The sequence below is a fragment of the Dermacentor variabilis genome, chromosome 3, assembly GCF_050947875.1.
Source record: "Dermacentor variabilis isolate Ectoservices chromosome 3, ASM5094787v1, whole genome shotgun sequence".
In the NCBI taxonomy this organism is placed as follows: Eukaryota; Metazoa; Arthropoda; class Arachnida; order Ixodida; family Ixodidae; genus Dermacentor; species Dermacentor variabilis.
Window position 1 is genome coordinate 124,704,272 of NC_134570.1, and position 23,684 is coordinate 124,727,955.

The 23,684-nt window shown below is 44.4% G+C and overlaps 1 protein-coding gene across 1 annotated transcript in view; it reads right to left on the reverse strand.

Moving 5' to 3' along the window:
- Positions 1-23,475, reverse strand: part of LOC142576263 (xyloside xylosyltransferase 1-like) — a 36,331-nt gene extending 12,856 nt beyond the window's left edge. The window contains exon 1 of the mRNA XM_075686310.1: positions 22,797-23,475. Within this exon, the coding sequence (XP_075542425.1) occupies positions 22,797-23,282 (486 nt within the window). The 5' untranslated portion in view covers positions 23,283-23,475. The remainder of the gene's footprint in view (positions 1-22,796) is intronic.
- Positions 23,476-23,684: the final 209 nt, after the last annotated feature.

Below are 23,684 nucleotides of genomic sequence, written 5' to 3' on the forward strand. Positions count from 1 at the left end.
TTAAATCAGGAGCTTAGCCCTTAGCTCGCCTCATGTAAGAAATTAAAAAAAAAAATAAAGGAAGCTTGACATCAGGCTGCGAGCCTTTCAAAGAAAACCTCCTCAGACGTCGTCTTACTGCTCTCATTCACCCAGTACACACCCGGAGCACTGAATCACAGGAACAGCATGCTGCACAGTTTATTCCAGACAAGTCATGATGTTTGACTTGAGGTAAGTTTTATTACCACCGAAGCTGCCGCTGCTTACTATCAATCGTAATCCATGTCTCATGCCACTCGCTCAGCCAAAAGGAGAAGCTCGCCTGTGTTAATCATTCGAAAATGTTACAAGGAAAATCCCCAACGATGGGCTGCCAACAACAAAAACACCCACTTTTCTGCAGTTTTTCCTTTTAAACATTTCGCCAATTTTTACCTCACAAATTTCAAATAGTATAAAACCCTAAAACCAAGGGCCCCACATATGCACTAAGAAGAACACATAGCTGAAATATCTTTCGCCTGCAGCCCGCACAATGCACCAAAATTGACGTCACAGCAATGCCAGGCACATTTAAAACCAACTGCCAGCTTCCTGTCGTTGATGACAGATCAAAATATAGAGTTTTCCCGAATACAGCCAATTGCAATAGAAAGAGGGAGAGACATAGAAGGGAAGAAGGAAAGGCAGGGAGGCTAACCAGACTGAGTCCAGTTTGCTACCCTACACGTGGGAAGGGGAATGGGGAGTGAAAGAAGGAGAGAGAAAACATGAGTCTATACCGCACTTTCACATGAACTAAGGTAGGTGTAGGATGTCTATAGTAAGGCACTCAAGTCTGTTGCCTTCAGGTAGCAAAGAAGCGCTCGAACTGCTTTCTAGGCTAATGAACTGTGAAGCTTCTATGAAGATGTGGAATTGGCAATGGGTAAAGTCAAAACAAAATACACTATACTGATGGGCGACTTCAATGCCAAGGTAGGCAAGAAGCAGGCTGGATACAAGGCAGTGGGGGAATATGGCATAGGCACTAGGAATAGCAGGGGAGAGTTATTAGTAGAGTTTGCAGAATAGAATAACATGCGGATAATGAATACCTTCTTCCGCAAGCGGGATAGCTGAAAGTGGACGTGGAGAAGCCCGAACGGCGAGAATAGAAATGAAATAGACTTCATACTTCGCACTAACCCTTGTATCATACAAGATGTGGACGTGCTCAGCAATGTGCGCTGCAGTGACCATAGAATGGTAAGAACTCGAATTAGCTTAGACCTGAGGAGGGAACGGAAGAAACTGGTACATAAGAAGCCGATCAATGAGTTAGCGGTAAGAGAGAAAATACAGAAATTCCAGATCAAGCTACAGAACAGGTATTCGGCTTTAACTCAGGAAGAGGACCTTAGTGTTGAAGCAATGAACAACAATCTTGTGGGCATCATTATTGAGTGTGCAATAGAAGTGAGTGGTAACTCCGTTACACAGGATACCAGTAAGCTATCACAGGAGATGAAAGATCTGATCAAGAAATGCCAATGTATGAAAGCCTCTAACCCTACAGCTAGAATAGAACTCGCAGAACTTTCGAAGTTAATCAACAAGTGTAAGATAGCTGACATAAGGAAGTATAATATGGAAAGAATTGAACATGCTCTCAGGAACGGAGGAAGCCTAAAAGCAGTGAAGAAGAAACTAGGAATTGGCAAGAATCAGATGTATGCGTTAAGAGACAAAGCCGGCAATATCGTTACTAATATGGATGAGATAGTTCAAGTGGCTGAGGAGCTCTATAGAGATTTATAGAATACTAATAGCACCCATCACGATAATGTGAGTGAGAATAGTCTAGAGGAATTCGATATCCCACAGGTAACGCTGGAGGAAGTAAAGAAAGCCTTAGGAGCTATGCAAAGGGGGAAGGCAGCTGGGGAGGATCAGGTGATAGCAGATTTGTTGAAGGATGGTGGGCAGATTGTTCTAGAGAAGCTGGCCACCCTGTATACGCAATGCCTCATGACTTCGAGCGTACCGGAATCTTGGAAAAACGCTAACATAATCCTAATCCATAGGAAGGGGGACGCCAAAGACTTGAAAAATTATAGACCGATTAGCTTATTGTCCGTTGCCTACAAAGTATTTACTAAGGTAATTGCAAATACAATCAGGAACACCTTAGACTTCCGTCAACCAAAGGACCAGACAGGATTCCGTAAAGGCTACTCAACAATAGACCATATTCACACTATCAATCAGGTGATAGAAAAATGTGTGGAATAAAGCCAACCCTAATATGTAGCTTTCTTTGATTACGAGAAAGCGTTAGATTCGGTCAAAACCTCAGCAGTCCTGGAGGCACTGCGGAATCAGGGTGTAGACGAGCCGTATGTAAAAATACTGAAAGATATCTATAGCGGCTCCACAGCCACCGTAGTCCTCCATAAAGAAAGCAACAAAATCTCAATAAAGAAAGGCGTCAGGCAGGGAGACACAATCTCTCCAACGCTATTCACAGCGTGTTTACAGGAGGTATTCAGTGAGCTGGATTGGGAAGAATTGGGGATAAGAGTTAACGGAGAATACCTTAGTAACTTGCGATTCGCTGATGATATTGCCTTGCTTAGTAACTCAGGGGACCAATTGCAATGCATGCTCACTGACCTGGAGAGGCAAAGCAGAAGAGTGGGTCTAAAAATTAATCTGCAGAAAACTAAAGTAATGCTTAACAGTCTCGGAAGAGAACAGCAATTTACAATAGGCAGCGAGGCACTGGAAGTCGTAAGGGAATACATCTACTTAGGGCAGGTAGTGACGGCGGATCCGGATCATGAGACGGAAATAATCAGAAGAATAAGAACGGGCTGGGGTGCGTTCGGCAGGCATTCTCAGATCATGAACAGCAGGTTGCCATTATCCATCAAGAGAAAAGTTTATAACAGCTGTGTCTTACCAGTACTCACGTATGGGGCAGAAACCTGGAGGCTTACGAAAAGGGTTCTACTTAAAGTGAGGACGATGCAATGAGCTATGGAAAGAATAATGATAGGTGTAACGCTACGGGATAAGAAAAGAGCAGATTGGGTGAGGGAACAAACGCGAGTTAATGATATCTTAGTTGAAATCAAGAAAAAGAAATGGGCATGGGCAGGACACGTAATGAGGAGGGAAGATAACCGATGGTCATTAAGAGTTACGGAATGGATTCCAAGGGAACGGAAGCATAGCAGAGGGCGGCAGAAAGTTAGGTGGGCGGATGAGATTAAGAAGTTTGCAGGGACAACATGGCCACAATTAGTAAATGACCGGGGTAGTTGGAGAAGTATGGGAGAGGCCTTTGCCCTGCAGTGGGCGTAACCAGGCTGATGATGATGATGAACTGTGAGGCCAGGCTCCCAAGACGTTTGCTTCTTTAAATGGCCTGTCATCCAGTCTATTCAAGGCACACTGGAATCTTACATTCGTTGTCAAAGCGAGAACAGTGGTACAGAAGATGACTGATGGTCGCTTCACACTTGCACTTTGCGCAGATTGGTGAGTCCGCCATTCGAATGCGATAGCTGCAGGAGTTGGTGAATGCAACTCCTACCCACAGCCGACACAGCAGTGTTGCGTCACATCGTGAAAGCTTTCCTGGTAATATAAGTTTTAGTGATGGGCCGAGGGTAACTTAATGTGATGGTACGAGCGAGACAGCGAAGCTCTGTTGCAGCGTCTACTCTCGATAAAGGTGTAAGGAGCGTTGGTGCGCCATTCTGGGCACGTTGGGCAGCGTCATCGGCGAGGTGATTACCAACGATGCCACAATGTCCCGGCAGCCACTGAAAGATGATATCATGTCCTCGTTCAGAAGCGCAATGGCAAGTTTCGTTGATTTTAGACACCTGCCATGTCATAAACCTCACAAGCTCTGGAGGGCAGCTTTCGAATCACAAAATATTGCCCATTTGATGGGCGGTTCTTCTTCAATGTATTCGACAGCAGCACGAAGGGCAGCCAGTTCGGAACCTGTAGATGACATTACATATAAGTCTTAAACTTGATGACAACCGATTGAGATGGTATAACAATGGCGCCCGTGGAATTTTCTGAGATGGAACCGTCCGTGTAAACATGGATTTGGTTAGCGTATGAACAATGCAAAAGTCACAATGTGATCTGCTTGAGGCACGTACCCAAGCCCTCCCAAAATTAAGCAGCATACCCCGCCCCCCCCTGCCCATACCATCACACACATTCCTAAAGTGCCTACAAATTAATCTTGAGACTTGACAACTATTCGGCGGTTAACATTTTGCTGCCTTTTTCACTCCTTTTGGAAATCGGTAGTTATCGGAATATCCTGGGCTGTGAAGGCCAGTTTGCTCATCGATTCTGTGCCCAGGCATTTAACTCGAGGTGCGTTCAGTTGCCACCATGTATTGCAACGGTCACGCTCATCGCTCTTGCTTTGTTAGTTCAACCTTCTTTGCTTAGACTGATTCAGGGACCAGGAAAGGGATTCAGTTCGTAGTCAGCTGGTCTGTACGCTCGTGGAACGAGTTGTGGCCGGAGAAAATGCCAGTTGCGTTTAACTTTTCCTTTTGCTTCATTATTTCCTTGAGTGGCGGACCACCGCGATGCTGGCAGATCTTCAGAACCAACTACCCGTGATATCGGTTAGATAAGGTGTAAAATAAAATCATGCAAAACAACGTCCATCTGCAAACCCTGCAATGACTGTTAAACCCATAAGCAATATGAATGTCACGTGTTACCTCGTCTGGTTTCTCCCTAATTGTGCAGTACTTTTCGTGCAAAATTACCAACTGGAAACAAGGGTCGCTAGGAGTTGAGAAGTTAAGCGATCTACTGAGAGGGAGAGCCATGGCAACAGCCAAACAGGAAGAAAAAGCGAAAATTAACAAATTTATTTGTTCTTTATGAAAATATATATGGATCAACATCTACTTATTTAAAAAGGAAGTATATAAAACGCCACCAGAACTGGAGAGTGATTCCGTGTGTTTTGAATGACGCTTCTACAGTTATCAGTCGAGCCACCTGACGGAGAGGAGACACTTATCTGCTGTGCTTATGAACATGTTTTTCTAACCTTCTGCGGTGGGCGCAGTACGTCTAGAACCGCAGCATCCTGTGCTATACGCAATTGTACGGGACTGGCAGCCATGCATCGTTATGCAACTTCCCAAATAACAATATGAGTCGGTTTTGGCACTTAATTTGGTAGAGCTGTAAACGAGGGATCCAAAAGAACTGTGATTGTTGCACAAATATTTCTCTACAATTATTTCAGAGCTACATCACAATAACACAACTACAAATCTGTATTAACGCGATAGCGTTAAGGAGCTCGTGTCGCAGAAAAGCCGGTGTCGTCGGTGTCGGCGTCCGCAGCGTTGGCCGTGAGCGATAAATCACGGCAGGCACTTCATAAATAAAAAGCAACTTCCAAGATGGGCTGGGCGGGAATCGAACCAGGGTCTTCGGAGTGTGAGACGGAGACGTTACCACTGAGCCACGAGTTTTTTTTTTTCTTTATTGCCAAATTGGCACAATACAGTGAAAAAACAACATCATAACATCACATTAAAAATGCTAGCTTGTGTCTGGCTAGCATAAGTGGGTAAAAAAACGCTTTACGGTCAGGAGTTCGTCCAGATAAACACACCAATCTGGCTTTTCTTCCTTCTGTTTGTACACATCTCGTAAATATGCGATGCTTTCGTTGAAGTTGTCCCGGGCTGACCTCGCGTTGACGTCCGCATTACGCACTGACATTCTGGTTTTCCAAACACTGTGCATTACTAGAATCATTAGCATATCGTACGGCACACCTTCGCTTTCGACGGGAAGAAATCGAATGCCGTAGGGTGTAAGCGGCAGTTCCTTTTTCAGGGTTCTTTGCAAGATGTCCCATAAGAATACGGCATCGCAACAATCGAGAAACATGTGCTCGATTGTTTCAGGCCTTTTGCATATTACACAGTCTACCGACCATGGTACCAACAACCCTTTTTCCTTTAGCAACGGTATTGTAGAAAGTGTGCCACTATGGAGCATGAAAAAGAAAGTTTTGACTGACGATCGGATAGTCATACTTTTAACCCTTTTTCCACTGAGCCACGAGTTCGATGCTTCAAAGCGGTACAAAAGCGCCTCTAGCGAACCTGCGCATCTTTATGGCGAACGGCGGGCATTATTCACATTTGTACTAGTTAAGATAAACCCCCTCATTTGCATAAAAAAGTTACCTTGTGTTACCCCCCCGAAAAAAAATCCTGGGTACGTGCCTGAATGTTACGGCGATATTTAATCTTGACACACTCTAAGCAATATATGATGTTAGAGCTCTTCCACAGTTGGCAGGGAAATGAGATGGGCCATAGTTGAATGAGGCACAGTCTAAATGAAAAAGAAAAGAAAAGCAGTTGGAGGCAATGAATAAGGTGGCAAGAAGTTCACTGATTGATTTATCGATGAAGTTTAACGTAACAAAATAGCCCAGGGGCTAGGGACGTGCGGTATTTTTACTCCTTAGAGTTCGCTGACGTGCAAGCCAGCATAGTGGATGAGCATTTTAACATAAGAGGAAGCCATAGGTTGGGAGTTCCTATCTAAGTACATGAGAAAGAAGAAACCTTTTTCTCAGCAACCATTGCACCAATTTTCATCATGGTTGGCGCATTTCATCATTACCATCAGCCTGTTCTATATCCGTTGCAGGATGAAGGCCTCTCCCTGCAATCTCCAGTTACCCCTGTCCTGCGCCAACTGATTCCAACTAGTGCCTGCGAATGTCTTAATTTCATCCCCCCACCTAGTCTTCTGCCATCCTGTGTTTCCTTTCTCTCGGCACCCATTCTGTAACCCAAACGGTTCACTGGTTATCTAACCTACGCATTACATGATCTACCCAGCTTCATTTTTTTCTCTTAATGCCAATTCAAATACTATTGGCTGCCCCCATTTGCTTTGTGATCCACACCGCTCTCTCCATGTCTCTTAACGTTACGCCTAACATTCTTCGTTCCATCGCTCTTTGCATGGCACTTGTTTTCGAGCTTCTTTGTCAGTCTCCACATTTCTGCCCCATATGTTAGCATCGGTAGAACGCACTGATAATACACCTTTCTTTTTAATGATATTGGTAAGCTTCCAGTCAGGATCTCACATTGTCTGCCGTAAGCACTCCAAACCATTTTCATTCTTCTGTAAGTTCTGTAAGTTGTAGAGCAGGTGGCAATTGCTGTTGCATTGATGGACAGTGTACATGACATGATTTATTCAGACTCCAAAGCTGCTACCAGGGCCTTTCAGATGGGAATGGTAGCTCTCCAGGCCCCACGTATCATCCAAAATGCTCAAGACCTCAAAAATCACTCATTGGCCTGGTTCCCTACGCACCTTGGAACCACTGAAGGTGCCTTGCTATACCCCAATGAGGAGGCGCACTCGGTGGCACGAGGTTTGACTGACCGCGCGTCGGTAACGCCTCTCCTGGGCAACCCAAGCCTCTCTGCTCGTACAAGATCTGCAAACACAATTATCTATCAAGAAGACTTTTGCCTTTGCCGCATTCCTCGCTGTGCAGGGCCCAGGCAGTCACTCTCAGACTTCTACAAACAAGCACTTACCCGAGCCCCGCGACACTGCACACAATGTACCTAGCCCAAACGCTTCCCAAGCCCGGACTGCCCCCTGTGTGGTGGTTGTGCAGACTTCGAGCATGTCCTGTGGGGCTGCGCCTCTGCCAGTCCCCCTTTCACCCAAGGGGAAATGATGAAGCTCATTAGGGCCCAGGACCAGACCTCTCAAATCCTGGCAGTCCAGAGGGCCTGCGAGAGGGCTGTCAGGTTTCACCTGATGGTTCCCGAGTGGGCCTAGCCAGGTGAAGCTGAGTATACTCACATCTATTGTGGACCAAATAAATTTGTTTCATTCACTCACTCTGTAATTTTCCTTCTCATGATCAGGGTTCCTGTGAGTAATTGGCCTAGGTAAACATACTCCTTCAGAGACTCTACAGGCTGACTGGCAATCCTGAACTCTTGTTGATCCTTATCTTTGTCTTCTGCACATTAATCTTCAACCCCACTCTTACACTTCCTTTTTTAAGGTCCTCAATAACTCGTTATAACTTGTCCCCAGTGTTGCTGAACAGGACAATGTCATTTCTAAACCGAAGGTTGCTGAGATATTTGCCTCTGATCCTCGCTCCTAAGCCTTCACAGTATCATAGCTTGAATACTTCTTCCAAGCATGCAGTGAATAGCATTGGAGAGATTGTGTCTCCTTGTCTGACACCTTTTTATAGGCATCTTCCTACTTTTCTTGTGGAGTATTAATGTAGCTGTGGAATCTCTGTAGATATTTTCCACAATGTTTACATTAAGCGTCCTGTACTGCTTGACTACATAATGCCTCTGACTGCAGGTATCTCTACTAAATCAAATGCCTTTTTGTAATCTATGAAAGCCATATGAGAGGCTGATTGTACTCTGTGGATTTCTCAATTACCCGATTGATGACATGGATGTGATCCATATTGTAGAGTATCCCTTCCTGAAGCCAATCTGTCTCTTGGCTGAATGAAGTCCAGTGTTGCTCTTATTCTACTGGAGATTATCTTGGTAAATATTTTATATAATACTGGAAGTAAGCTATCGGGCCTATAATTTTTCAATTCTTTAACGTCTCCCTTTTTGTGGATTAGTACAATGTTGGCATTCTTCCAGTTCTCTGGGACCCTCAAAGTTGACAGACAGTTCGTTTAAGGGCCACCAGTTATTCAAGCATTATGTCTCCTCCATCTTTAATTAAATCGACTTTATTCCAACTTCTCCAGCCACTTGTTCCCATTTCATGTCTTGCAAGGCTCTTCTAACTTCATCGCTAGTTATAGGAGAAGCATCTGTAACATGTTCATTGTTACTTCGAAGGGAGGTATCGTGGCTGTTGTGGGTACTGTACTGGTCAGTATAGAACTCTTCGGCTACTTTTACTATATCTTCGAGATTGCTGATGAATCTTTTAATGTACACATCTTGGTTTGTTCTATGCCAAGTTTCCTTCTCACTTATTTCATCCTGCGTCCATGTTTCACTGCTTCCTCAGTCTTCCTCACATTATAAATTTCGAATATCCCTTATTTTCTCCTTGCTGATCAGTTTTGACACTTCTGCAAATTCTATCTGATCTCTTGAGTTGGACAATTTCATTCTTTGTTGTTTCTTTATTAGGTCCTTTGTTACATGGGAGAGCTTACCTACTGGTTGCCTTGGTGGCTTACCTCCCACTTCGATTGCTGCTTCTCAAGCCAGCCTAGTTACGGTTTCATTCATTACCTCTATGCCATCTTCATCTCTCCATTCTAAGGCTGCATATTTGTTGGCAAGTACCAGCCTGAAACCTTTACCCTTACTGCATCTAGGTTGGCCTGTTTCTTCTGGACCAATTTTACTCTTTCTCTCCTCAAATTAAGGTGAATCCTAGACCTCATTAACCTTTGATCACTGCACCTTTACCCTGCCCAACATTTCTACATCCTGCACTATGCTGGGATCAGCAGAAAGTATGAAATCAATTTAATTTGTTGTCTGACCATTACAAATCTTCCAGGTCCACTTTTTGTTCCCACGGTTGCTGAAAGAGCGACGTCAATTCCTTCCCCACACGAAGGGTACAAACCATGTGTTCACTAAGAAAATTTGAGTCTGTGCTGAGCTCAAGGTTCCTTTTAAGTGCCCACTGGAATGTGGCCAGGAACCAAACATGCGGCCTCACGCTTAGCAGCAGATGGCCACGGCCACCAAGTCACTCCAGCGGGTAGTAAAAAGAAGTGAAAACAGCAGAGGAGAAAAGAAAAGGCCACAAAAGATCCATTAACAACGGCAGCTGTAGATGAGGCAAGAACTCTGTTGAAGCAGCAGTTCCATAACAGGGACTGGCACGACTGGAGCCGGGAACCTAGCATGTTCATTTTGTTAGTTTAGTAGGACAAGCCTAAATGTGCTGCACTTTGAAATACAAGAGTGCACATAATGCTGTGGGAGAAATCCACCGAGGCTGGATATAAAGAACTTTTGCAAGTGTACAAAACTGCTATTGCCCCAGTAGCATTGTAAACAGCTCTCCACCTTATTGAGCAACAGGGTACCACTTGTTTGACACTATTCTTAAAGTCAAACAGCTATGATTTTTGCACTACACATAAAAAGAAGAATGCAATCCATTCAGCATTGGTGTTTGTTGCTTTTTCTTGTTTTGAGATCTATACCACATTATGACAGTGCTTCCAGGCTATCTTGAGAAATGCTCAGCCACTTTTGTCATCTATGTTCAGCTTTGATCTGCAATAGTGCCTCCTTCACATGAGGAAAGCCAAACTTTTTTTTCATACAGTGAAATCTTTTTTAAAACAGTGTGACCAGCATTAGTAGCAAAACATGAACAAGGTGAAAGCAGGAGCCAACGTTTCAACAAGTGGACAAGTCCATTTGTCGAAATGTTGGCTCCTGCTTTCACCTTGTTCACGTTTTGCTCATCGTCGTGAATTTCCATCTCCCATGTTTTTCCCAGCATTAGTACCAGTGATAGATGTCAAGAAATGTGTGATAACTGATAAGTTCATTAGCAAAGGTTTGCTGCCTCCCTAAATACTTCAGGCCACTTGTGACTACTGCAGAATTGAAGCTGGGCAGCGCTCCAAGGCTTGCTTATGCAGGAAAACTAGGTTAACTGGGCAAGTCGACAACAACTAAACAATGCGAAAAACAAAGACAAGAAAAGAGGCAACTCAGAAGAATGGAAGAAATGGAGGCATTATATGAAAACAGGGACAGGTTTTGCATGAGCCAGCCTCTAATGCCGTCCTTTGAATTTGATGTAGTGCTGCTATAAAATTAACTGTCACAGTGCTCCTCTTGCTGTATTCTTTTTGTAATGCCAGCCCACACCACGCATAGCAGACACATTAATACACTTGTGTGTAAAGACTCACTTCGATGAAATTAAACATAAGCTGAGAGCAGCTGGTGCTGTTGCGTAACAGTCGACTTGACCTTGACGTTGATGAGATCAGCCATATTATCCTGGAAGTCAAATCACAGAAAAGAAAAAAAAAAGGCCGAACATACTGCTGCTTGATTCGGCAGTATTTAGCCGATTTAACATGTCCCTGAATCAAACGTGCACCCAGTTTTATGCGTTCAAAGAAAAACGCTAATGCAGAAATGACATTAGAGCTAAGCAAAGTAGAAATGTAACATGCACCTGAATATTTAACAATAAAAATGTAGCACACCTCCAAATCTGGCATGTAGGACTAGATGAAATCAGAAAAGTTTACTTTCACCGAATCGAAATTTATTTGCACTTAATGTACATCGTCGTCACTCTCAGACAGCACTTTATTGCTGTCTATAGACTACAACATTTGCTCAGTACAGTCCACTGTATGTTTGACATTCCACATCTCTTGAATGACACTGTCGCAATAGCAAACGGGATGGTGGCCCATACCTAAACAAACCACTTCATTAGTTCAACCAGTGACAGTCGACACAGTAAGATAGACAGGAGTGCCGACTTGCTTGATAAGGCATTCCAACTTGTGTTTCAATGAGCCACATGCTTTGTGGTGTAAACCATAAAGAGAGGAGGGGTGTGGAGGCAGAGAATGTGGTGGAATACTAGGCATCTTTTATTGGTGAAACATCAGTTGGCCATGCCAAATGCATTGCAAGATGGGAGAGTCGCAGTTTCTGTCATCTTACTTCGTGCCTGCAACACACGCACTGCTCTGGAATGCGAAGAACATACGATGAGGTTTGTTGCTAGCCTAGCATGTAAAACAATTTGTATTTTGAGCAAGCTTTCACAATCAAAGAGTGAAAGTAATGTGTCATTGCCATGCTAAGCGAGAACTAGTTCTGTTACCATCTTGTGATGACAATAGCAATGACATTGGCAAAGGTGGACCTGGGAATAGGCTGTTAGTACTGCAGTTTTCGTTTTCATTCCGATCGACCGGGCAGGCATTTTTCTGGCCAATTTTCTTGGAATTATGGAGCACTTAGATTCAGGTAAATGTGGTAAGCATTGTATGTCAGCTGCCATTTTTCCATGAAATAGACATTTCTGTCAGGAGGTAATGCGTGTCTAATGCATTCCCTGATGTCTAGTGCCAACATGACAGGCACTCTCTGGGGTCAATAGTGGGATTAGGTGAAGCATGTTAACTGATAAAGTTCAAAGTATTTGTAAAGTACAATTTCAGAACAAAGTTTTGATGCACAGAAATGTATGAGCGTGGGCTGGGACTTTCGGTCGAGATGATGGAGTAGGATGGACTGCCAACTCTCCCACCTCGCAATGCATTTGGCTAAGCTATAATGATCCAGCGATAAAAGGTGCCCAGTAGTGCCACCATGCTCTCTGCCTCCGTTCACCTCTTCTCTTCTTTGTGGCTTTCCAATGCACTCTCCTCCTGTTTCCGCTTTCCTAGCTGTTGGCGCCAATCGTGCACATTGTGCAAGGTTCAAATCGAGAAACAAAAATGTCGAGAACTTTTTCAGCTATCAAAGTACAACAAAACCTTGTTAAACCGTACTCACTTAAACAGTAGTTTTGTTTTAAAAGTAGTAAAGTCAAATCCCCGACTCAGCGGCCATCGAACAAAATGCGTTTTGTATCTGCATAAATTGTACCACCTTATTGCGTACGTATAGATTAACCCTTATTGCGTACGTATAGATTAACACACAGCATTTCCACTTTTCATCGCGCATTCACGTGACGCGTTATCCCCATCGGGCAGCCCGGCAGAACAACAAGCCTCAGAGATCAGAACAAGGGCCTCCAAGCACCCTGTGCATTTGCGCATGAAGCCACATGAACATGAACATCATTTCAATGCCGTGCCAGAGCCATAGAGTTTCCTACAATATACTAGAGGGAACTCTGGCATTGCAGTTATTTACCCACCATGAGAATGACGGGAAGTACATGGATTTGTCTAATCTCCATGCTTGTGGGTTCAGATGTTCTTATGGCTTTGTATATTAGGCTATATATGCCTTCATTGTCGTAAATTTCAGAGCAATCTATACTCTTCAAAGTGCAGAAGACACTGCAAACACACACAATCGCTACTAATTGCATTGCAAAGATTGAGCTAGTCGAGGTGGCCAAATTGAAACGTGCCACATGTCTCAAGGCACAGGGCACCCCCACGATAAATTCATAAGGACGTTTCAGACAGCCTGTAGATGCAGGCGCCTGTGGCTTAATGGTTTCAATATCAGGCTTCTGACCTGGAGTTCCTGTGTTCGAATCCTGCCGTCAGACAATTTTAATAATGCTTATTTATTTATTGCACAATACATTGTTCAAAATGACGAGTTTACAAAGTTGCAAAGCCATTTTAAGCCAGAAGGACGAAGTTTAGGCAAATCCACGTACTTCCCATAATTCCCATGCTGGTACAACCGCTTCCATTGTAGCTCCCGCAAACACTAGTGCAAGCAAGGACTCGCGTTATGTCGAAGCTTGGACAAAAAAGACCGAGTGCTCAGTATAGACGAAAAATTGGACATAATTCGTGCTATGGAATGTGGCACGAAGAAGTCCGCACTGGCACGCGACAAGGATCTACCGTTGACTATGGTGTGTGGCATTTGGAATGTGAAGTAGATGCTTGGCAGTGCTGCTGCAACTGCGAACAGATGTCGGCTCCGAGGTCCGACTTTTCGCCATCGTTGCCTCTGTTGTTGCCGAAGGGTCGCCTAACAATAGTGATGAGGACGACGCGAAAAGCAACGGCACGGGGGATACAGGCCCAACAGTGACAGAAGCTGCACGTTACGTCAGCCTCATAAATGTAATCGTCACGATGAGAACAGCACCCTGCTATGAAAAAGGTGCCCTACAACTTCTGCAGCGCTATTTCACCCATAAACGAAGAATATGCAACGCCAACGAGGAATCTACCATGCGAGTATTTGTCAAGTGTTTGGCTGAAATGCTGGCTCGCAGCTTCAGTAAGTTTGAGGACACTGTCGTCGCTGCCATGCTGCCGCGGCATCAAACGAAAATAACAGACTTTTGTTCCACAAAGTGAATAAACACTGCATGTTTCTGCCCTTTCACTGCACTCTCCGCATTCCATTTTATACAAGTAAGTGGGCAATCTCGTGCTATTTGGGTGAAGCAGTACTACCGTTTAGTGCATACTTTTTTCAAGATCTGGCCAACTATGGTTTAACAAGGTTTGACTGTAAAAGGTAGCTGGATGTAACTTTCCGCTGTTGTCGCTGGTTGAAGCGGGATATCACTGCAGCACACTTTAAGTGGCCCTTCACCAGGTCTGGCCATCTTGAGCTGACAAGCGCATACAATGTGCAGTAACGATTGTGCCTGCAATGTATTACATCGCTATGCACTGCGGAAAGATATGAAATTTCAAACCGAACACTGTTTTCCCATCTTCTCGCAGCCGCCGTGCTCCAAGCCAGAGGATGACGTACACATGCTAGTGCGCCTACGCACACTGCCCGCCTTCTTGGCCAACCCTTTCGTGTAGGTATGTGCCATAGTGTAGAATTCATCATTATAATCAACACGCGGACATGCTTCTTGGCTGTTGCCCCATTGTGGGTATATGCCATAGTATAGAAATCATAATCACCTACACGCAGCGATCATTTCAAAGAGTTAGTTGGTGTTGGCATTATATGTGCCGGCCGCTTTTTGGCCAATTGCCATTGTGGGTATATAGCATGAAAATCACCATTACAATTAACACGTGGCAACCATCTGAACGAGGCAGTTGGTGTTGGCATGGGAGAAGTAAAACTTAAAAATTAAATGCTGAGGTTCTACAAGTCAAAAACACAATATGATTACGAGGCATGCCGTAGTTTGGAACTCCAGATGAATTTTGACAATGTGGAATTCTTCGACGTGAACTCAACGCATGGTGCATGGGCATTTGTGCATTTCATCCCCATTAAAATATGGCCACCGTGGCTGGGATTCGATCCCGCGCCCTTGGACTTAGCAGCGCAACGACAAGGCCACTATGCCAACACAGCACGCCATAAAAGAAAAACAAATGCGATCATGGCCTAATGGTTAGAGAATCGGGCTGCTGCGCTGACGGGCCAAGGTACAAATCCCACTGCTCTTTTTTTAAGAGTGACAAGGAATCTACTCCGTAAGTGCCTGACCACCAACAGACTGGCCTACCCAGTCTAAACCATGTGATGGTAGAAAAAGAAATTCTCACTTAAAAAAAAAATATATCACAGTCGCCTGAGTGGCGAAACATTGAATGCGATACCAACATGTGAGAAGATTACAAGTGTAAGACTTGTAGTAGAAGTGGCAGTATAAGTAAACGTAAGATGACTAAGTAAAAACGAGCTGTAGTGGCCCTCCTGTTTGGATCCTGCCATCGGACAATTTCATTTATGTCTATTAATTAAAGCCAACGTCTTTTTTAGCAACTATCCCACCACTTTTCCGTATTGAGTATGTTTCAAACTTCTTTCCTGCACCAATCCCGGAGGTAGCGCACAGCCATGCCAATAAAATTATATCATTTTAGGCTTTGAGCTCTGTTATTGTTTCGCACTTTTAATATTTAAGTCTGAGATGATTTAAGATGATAGGCATTTGCTGTTGGTGTTTAGTTCCAGGACATTTGTTTATGCACAGCCATTCTCAAAATTCTGAGGAATCATTTTATCAAAAATTTAAGATGTGGTACGAGCAACATCAGTGATAGAATGGTGTCGCATATAGCGTGCATATATCTATATATGCAGGGCGCTTCGCACCCTACAGGTTAGCACATGACCGGGGTAGTTGGAGAAGTATGGTAGAGGCCTTTGCCCTGCAGTGGGCGCAGCCAGGCTGACGATGATGATGATGACAGGGTGTTTCACGTAACATGAACCAAAGATTAAAATAAAGTGATTAACCACATCTGATTGAAGCCAACAACATATGATACGCCGTCATGTGGCACTCCTTAGGATACCTTTTATAGTGTGCTTAATTGGTTAATTAACAAAGATCAATTATGAAAACATTTGAGTTTTGTTACGTTGTAGAGGGCACACTGCACTTTGTGTGAAGGAACCATGCACGCAGACCGCGGCGAAGTGAGCACTGTGGCCCTAGGCATCGGCTTCACAGTGCATCAGCATCTTTGACGGTGGCACACGGAAGGGAAGCACCATTGTCCCTGATAAGCGATAGGCTCGACGCATGGTTGAGAGCGCTGCAATATGATAGAGCACGAACACAGTAACATGGTTTTATTTCATATTTCGCTGGCTTTCTTTAAACACTGGAAAAAATTACCATGTAGCATGTACGTTGCCACAAAAAATTGATTCGGTCATCTAGGAATACCCTTTACAACGTAATGAAATGCACTCGAGCCTAAAGTGAAAATTAAAAATCTTGCATAGATCATCGTAGTGAATTAACTAATTAAGCACAATATAAAAAATTCCCTAAGGACCGTCGCATGAAGGCAAACCATATGTCATGGGTTTCATTCAGTTGAGGTTAACCACTTTGTTTAAATCCTTGGTTAATGTTACGTGAAACACCCTGTATACGGAACCTCATGGCGATGACGATGGCAAAAAATTGCTTGGAGTGCCTATATAACTGCTATCATAATAATAGTTTTGTTGGCATTCATGATGAATATCTTTCTAATCTGTACATTATCATCATCATAGTGTGCCCTTCTATTTCATTGCCCATGTGAAGGCATCATCAACGTGGACGGTAGGGCGCAATAAAAGGTCGGCCTAACTGCTACGTATCAGTTTCAACTGACTTTGTGTTCCTCTTCAGTGTCGATTCAAAAGCCTCCCAAATGCGAGTTGGGGCAGCTTACATTGCATCGACAGCAGCATTTGCATGCTTGAAGCAGCCTTTTGCAGCATAAGGGTAATTCACGAAAAACTTGTCTTGGCCCCTCCAGGCTATTGCTTTCGGCTTGTGCCTCTGGAATGCACACACATGGCAGTGTCACCGGTTAAAAGAGCCCTGAAGTGAATTTTTGAATTTGGATACTTGTTGTAAACCACATACTAATGGAACTATCCTGTAGGGTGCAGATAATAATAATAATATTTGGGGTTTTACGTGCCAAAACCACTTTCTGATTATGAGGCACGCCGTAGTGGAGGACTCCGAAAATTTTGACCACCTGGGGTTCTTTAACGTGCACCTAAATCTAAGCACACGGGTGTTTTCGCATTTCGCTCCCATCGAAATGCGGCCGCCGTGGCCGGGATTCGATCCCGCGACCTCGTGCTCAGCAGCCCAACACCATAGCCACTGAGCAACCACGGCGGGTGTAGGGTGCAGAGCTCCAAGTTACTGATAGAACGCAGAAAGAGAGGGAACAGCTGGTGAATTCGTTGGTGCTGGTGTGGACAGCTACCTGCGAGCCATGAGTTAGTGGACAGTTCTAGTTGAATGCCTGTTCCACACGTGCAAGCCCACTCTGCCACAGCAGTTAGTTGATTGAAGGAACAACTGGATTCAGCTCAGCGTTTCATGCTTACAGCAAAAATGCTGTTGCACACAGTGCTACATTGTTGCAGATGAGACTGCAGCAAGAAATTCGTAGCATATAATATTCATTGGTTAAAGCTGGTCAAGCAATGCAGTTATTATTGCTGTAATTCTGGAAGCAATTTACTGAAATTGAGCGCGTCTTTCTTTTAGCACTTAAAGGTTTATCGCAGCCTCGTAGCTTGCGAGGCTATGCGCAATAGCTGAATTGAAAGCGCTTGGCATGCCATTTGCGCCCTCATAGAAAAATCATCGTGCTCACAACCATGCCTTTGGTGTAAAGTTCTTGCCTTGACCTTCTTACGCAAGACACTGTCCAAGATGCAAAGTATCTCTGGAGCATATTAGCAGAACTGTTGCAGTGGAGGCAGCTATTCTGCATTTTCACCCGTCTTGCTCGCTCCACTTGGCGAGCAAGATGGGTGGAACGGAGGTGCTCAGCTGCTCACATGCTTGCAGCTGAGCACAGTGCATCTGCGGTTGAGCCTCTGCTCGCTGGCCGAGTCGAGCACAAAAAACGTGCTGCTAACACTGTGCATTAATATGCATGCAATTGGTTGATATCCCTAAATCTTTACCAAATGCAATGAATGCAATGCAATAGTGCTTTAGCCCACTTTCATGACCACAGCTTCTCGTCAGTACAGTCTCATGCAGCGTACAATCTGGAAGCTAGATGCAGCGCCAACTCTAAAAATTAAATGCTAGGGTTTTATGTGCCGACCCCGTGATCTCATTATGAGGCACGGCATAATGGGGACTACAGACGAATTTCATGAATCTGTACAGTGCACCAAATGCACAGCATACGAACAGTTTTGCACTTCACCCTGACTGAAATGTGGCCTCCGTGGCCGGAAATCAAACCTGCAACCTCGTGCCTAGCAGCACAGTACCATAGCCACTAAGACACCATGGCATGAAGTCATCAACTGTATGCCGGATAATAAGTACAAAATCATGCCATACCACAGAAGGGTGCGAACGGAAACTTGCCTTTGTATGCACTAGAATTAATTCTCGAGTTGGAGTCTTTCATCACTACAGTATGTGAAGGAAAACATCCATCACGCAGACTTTCTAGCGTGCTCCATCACCAGAAGAAACGTTTCAAGGTCCATTATTTCCAAGTACAATAACAGAGACTAACCATCTATGAGCAAAATATTTGATCAACGTTGATTCTACTGAATTTTTATGCATTTTCAGCAATAGAAGTTTCGGGAGCACGGTATCTATGAAGAAATGAAATTTGGCCACACCCAGCGAATTCATTAGATTAAATAATACTTCTTCATAGTACCATCACATGTACAAAATATATTCCAGGCTAAATAGCAAATCTGTGACGAAATTTAACTGCATTGCTGCTTTCCTTATACAAAACGTTTTGCACTGAGATACACTTAAATTTGCTGTACTGTAAACACTGAATATTTGGCTACTTTTGTAGTTGCCAGCTATGCATTCTCTAGCCCTAGTTTCTTCATTAATTTTAATTCTTTCAGCTGTCTAACTTTTCAAATTTCTTTCCATGCCCCACTATAAGTAAGATTGCATTGCTTTATATTTTCATTGCTCATATGTATGCTTTCAAGAATTTGTGCATACATTATTTTGTTACTTCAATTTTTTTGCACTTTGTGTTTTACAAGTTATATTTAATCTCCACCTCCACTGCTTGGACCTTATAATAATGCCTGTGCTACGGGAAATAAATAAATAAATAAATGGGATGTTCTGCTTAGGCAATATCACAAACCACACCAAGACTGTGTCACAGACTTGTACTCGTTACAGGAAAAAGGTATGGACTACAATTAATTCATTCAAAAGTGCAAGTTGAGTTCAGTGACTAATTACTGCCCAATAAAATTAGTTGAGAAATTTCTAAAAAGTAATCAATTGCTTTTACATTACCTCCCAACCATTATTAACATTTCACAAACATAACTAAACAGAACAAGCTGGCCAGGCTTTTTCAGTGCACCCTCTGCAGCCCTTCAAACATCTTTTAGCTGACCAACAACTGCTTCGCAATATTTTCGTCTTTCCCCTTCGCTTGTTTTCTTGTTAAGATGTCAGCAGCAACATTGAAAACTCGCTCAATGTGTGTTCTGGAGAGAAGGATGGTGTTGTAACATATGAACAGCTTGCACACAAGGCTGTTGTAACTCAATGTCGGAATGCTTGCATCTGGATCCTCTATGAAGCGCAGCGCCTCACTGCTGCTGCTGCTCGAAGGAGGCACCATTGGCAGCGCCAAAGAAATAAAAAGAAAAAATAACTGTCTGTACATCGTCTTAAGTACCCATCACTATATGAGCCATAGCAATACCGGTTCAGTTCCTTAGCCAAAATCTGGTGGAGTGTTAAGATGGGAAAACAAATACGTACCGAGCAACCAGGTTTGCCTATCTGAACATTGTTCATCCACGAGGCTGCTACGTGGCATGACATCACGAGCATTATACTGTAGTTGCTGTCAAGTTCAGATACTCAAAAGCTCTGTCAACTATTAAAGCTTGTCTTGTCAATAAAGTAACTGGTCGAATCTAAGTGGTTACTGAAAATAGGTACCTGAATTACAGAGACAGCTACCAAGTTAAAGAAAACGTAATTGATAAACTAGAAAACTGCCGTAACACGTAACTGATAAAAGTACTTCATTACATATGTCAGCACTGAAAGCTGGACACTACACACACTGCCATATTAGCGATTCTCTCTTCCTTCCCTCTGCACCTATTCACGTTCATAACATACCAGTAATAAGAACTGGCTTGGAAAGAGATTATATATATCTTTGAGCTGCGTTAAGGAAGCAAGATATACTGGCTCACTCCGTTCTGCGATTGCTGCAGCTCCCACACACATGCCCAATCAGTAGAGATGTGTAGAACACTTTATTTTTAATGAGCAGCACCATCATGCCTAGCTTTACTGTGACAAAATGTGATTATATTTTGCTCTCTGTAATGATGTCTCAACAATTTCAATAACGCCAGGTCCAGAAATCTGAATGAACTTCAGCATCAAATTATAATATCTCACAAGTGCTTCCCATCTTTCATACTCGCTAAATGTGATGCTTTTCTATGTGAGAAGCATGTAGTAGAGTTTCTATAACTTTGAAAATATTTTTGAGTACTCCTTTAAAAGCCATCTACATTAGTGAAGTATAGGCCTGTAGGTGATTCTTGAAAGGTTGCCTTGAAACGTTATCTGGAAAACGTTGGGTTGCGCGTGCGATGATTTTCACAGGTTCGGCCGGCACAAGTACCATGCTTTTCTGAAATAAAATTCAGTTGATAGTTAGTGCACGTCTCGTCGTCTTTCTGGTTTGTGTCAATCCATCACTATGGCTTCAATTGATAAGAACACACATTGCGGTAAAGCTTTTGAGGAACTGCGTAGACCTCCTAGAAACAATAAAAAAGGCACACCATAGTGGGGGACTACAGGTTAACCACCTAGCATAGCTTACGCGCACCTAAATCTAAATAAACGAGCATTTTTGCATTCCACCCTTATTGGAATGCAAGCATTATGGCCAAATCAAACCCACTATATTGTGCTAGGCCGTGCAACACCACAGCTTTAATGAGCTGTTGCAGTGGCTATTCTGAACATACTGAAAGCCGTCAAGAGCATGTGGTAGAATACTTGAAAGCCCATAAATGCTTTAGAATGGAAAATGCACTGGCACAACACATTTCCTGATTATACAGACAGCTAACTGTTCAGTCAGAAAAGCCAATTCTCTGAAAGGAATTAAAACTTGTCCCTTCACTCAATTCAGGGCATTCATAAATTGTAAAAAGTGGAGCAGACGTGTCACCCCTTTAGCCTTCAGCATTGCCATTTGTTGGGCGCGTTAGTAAACTGACATTGAAAGCATACTTAGCGCCAGCGAACAAGGACAGAAGCAAGACGCATTGTGGTGTCGTCTCCCTTCTGTCCTTGTTCGCTGGCGCTAAATATGCTTTCAATGTCACTTTAACCTTCACTGCAAATCTCAGCAGAGACTTTTTTTATCATGAAGATAATGTGTATTTGCCAAGCTTGGCTTGCCAAACTAGTGAGTGGCTGTGTGTGCAAAACAGTCCCTAAACAACTCAAGAAAGCAAGATAAGACACTGGTGGCAAAAAATGCAGGAACGAAAGAAGAAAATGAGATAGGCCATTATCCCATGTATAGGCAAGACAGCCTGCAGCCTTAACAATGCTTCAGCAGATACTGTGTGAATATGCTTTCTTCAAAAAGTCAGAAAGTGTTTGCTCCTTTATCAACAAGTGTGCTTTCTGATAAAAGCTGCAAAAGGGGACCTAGACCAGTGTGTCATAAAAACACACACCACACGCCACATTTTTAAGATGGTCATGACATCAACATTCGGCTACACACTATAACATGTGCAGCTGCAGATTTGAGACTATGAAGCAGTGATCAAACCACTTGACCTGAAAGAGGCATTTTGAATTGGAAATCACAAGGAAATATGTGTCGGCTAGGATGTGACAACGGCGTACGATGGTGAATATGTGTACACTGGTAAACTACTGTGCTTTCTGAGTTTGTCTCACAACGTTATGTACTTGTCTTGCTGCTTCATACAAAGGAGAGCACCCTCCCTGGCGCTGGTACCCGTCAGCAACCGAACTGTTTCCATAACTGCGCCGCAGTAAAATCTCACAAATCTCGCTTCTTTTTCAACTATCGTTCTCGCGGCAACAGAAAACGCACACAGTCCCACAGTTGCACAAGTAAAAGCACAGGGAAACTCGAAAAGAGAAGAGAACGTGCGTTTTGATTAGCGAGATCGCGCGTACGGGTTCACCAAAACGCGTGAGAAAAAGTTTAAGCGGCATGCTCCTCGAACAGACGCCACAGCCGCACAAATCCCAGCGGAATAGCCAGACTGGAAATATGACTAACGCCCATGGAGAACGCCGCGCGCCCCACGCACACCACAGCGCGGGCAACCAAACATTGTGAGGGCGGTCCCCTGCACCGTTCACCGTCCCCCTCTCCCGCGGGGATAGGCACCGTAGGCACGCGCGAGGGGGGGTTTCACCACGATTTCTCGGGGTCGGCGTTCGAGCGGCGCCGCGGCCTAATTGTAAAGCGGGCGGACAGGATGAACTACAGGGAAGAGGAGACGGGGCGAACCACGCTTGATGTCTGCTGCGGTTGCGCATGCAAATGCACTCACCAGCACATCCGAAGAGGCCTTGGCGGAGGCGTCCGCGAGAACCTGCCGGGCCACATCGGCGCTGGGGCCGTCCGTGACGATGTAGACTCGAAGCGGGACGCTACTGAGGGCGATCAGAGAGCCTAGGCAGATTGACAGCTTCTCGCGCATGTTACTCGCTTCACGAACGTTCGTGAAAATGAGCAGCACGTGCACCATTTGGTCGGAGTAGTCCAAGTCGACGGTGGCATTGGCTCTCGACTCGTGTCGAAAGCGTCCCAGCACTCTGATCGGAAACTTCCATACGCTGGCATTGCTGTTGTTGCTGATGCTGTTGTTGTGGTACGATGTCACGGCACTCTGTCGCACTGAATCCCGGGATGCACTACTTCCGATTGCGTTGCGCAACTCGCGTGGACTGGCGTAGAGGATGACGAGCACCGTGACGACGCCGAGGGCGAACAGCAGCTGTCGTGTGCAATGTTTGCGAGAAGTGACAAGCTCCATCTACACCGAACACGCAGCGCTTACGGGCGCTACATCGCTGGACGCATAAACCGACGCCGTGGCAGTTGACAAAACGCATTAGTGGCATCCGCGCGCACGGTACGCACCTGCACGGCAAGCGCACGCGAAGCGCACCGCTCTCGCTGACACTTTGCGCGCTTTCCGTGTTTCCGTGCGTGGCCGTACCGCTGTGCTCCCATCGCTCCAATCCAAGCCGCGCATGCGCGATGGTGCGTGAGGAGAAGCAGGGGCTGGGAGAAGGGAAGGGAGGCGGTTTACGGCGCAACCTTGGGGTCGAGTGAGGAGATGAAGAGAGGAAAAGTCAAACAAAACGCGCGACCCAGGCAAAATATTCACGTGACCTGTGACGTGCTTAAGCGCGGGTTCTTTGAAAAGAAATAA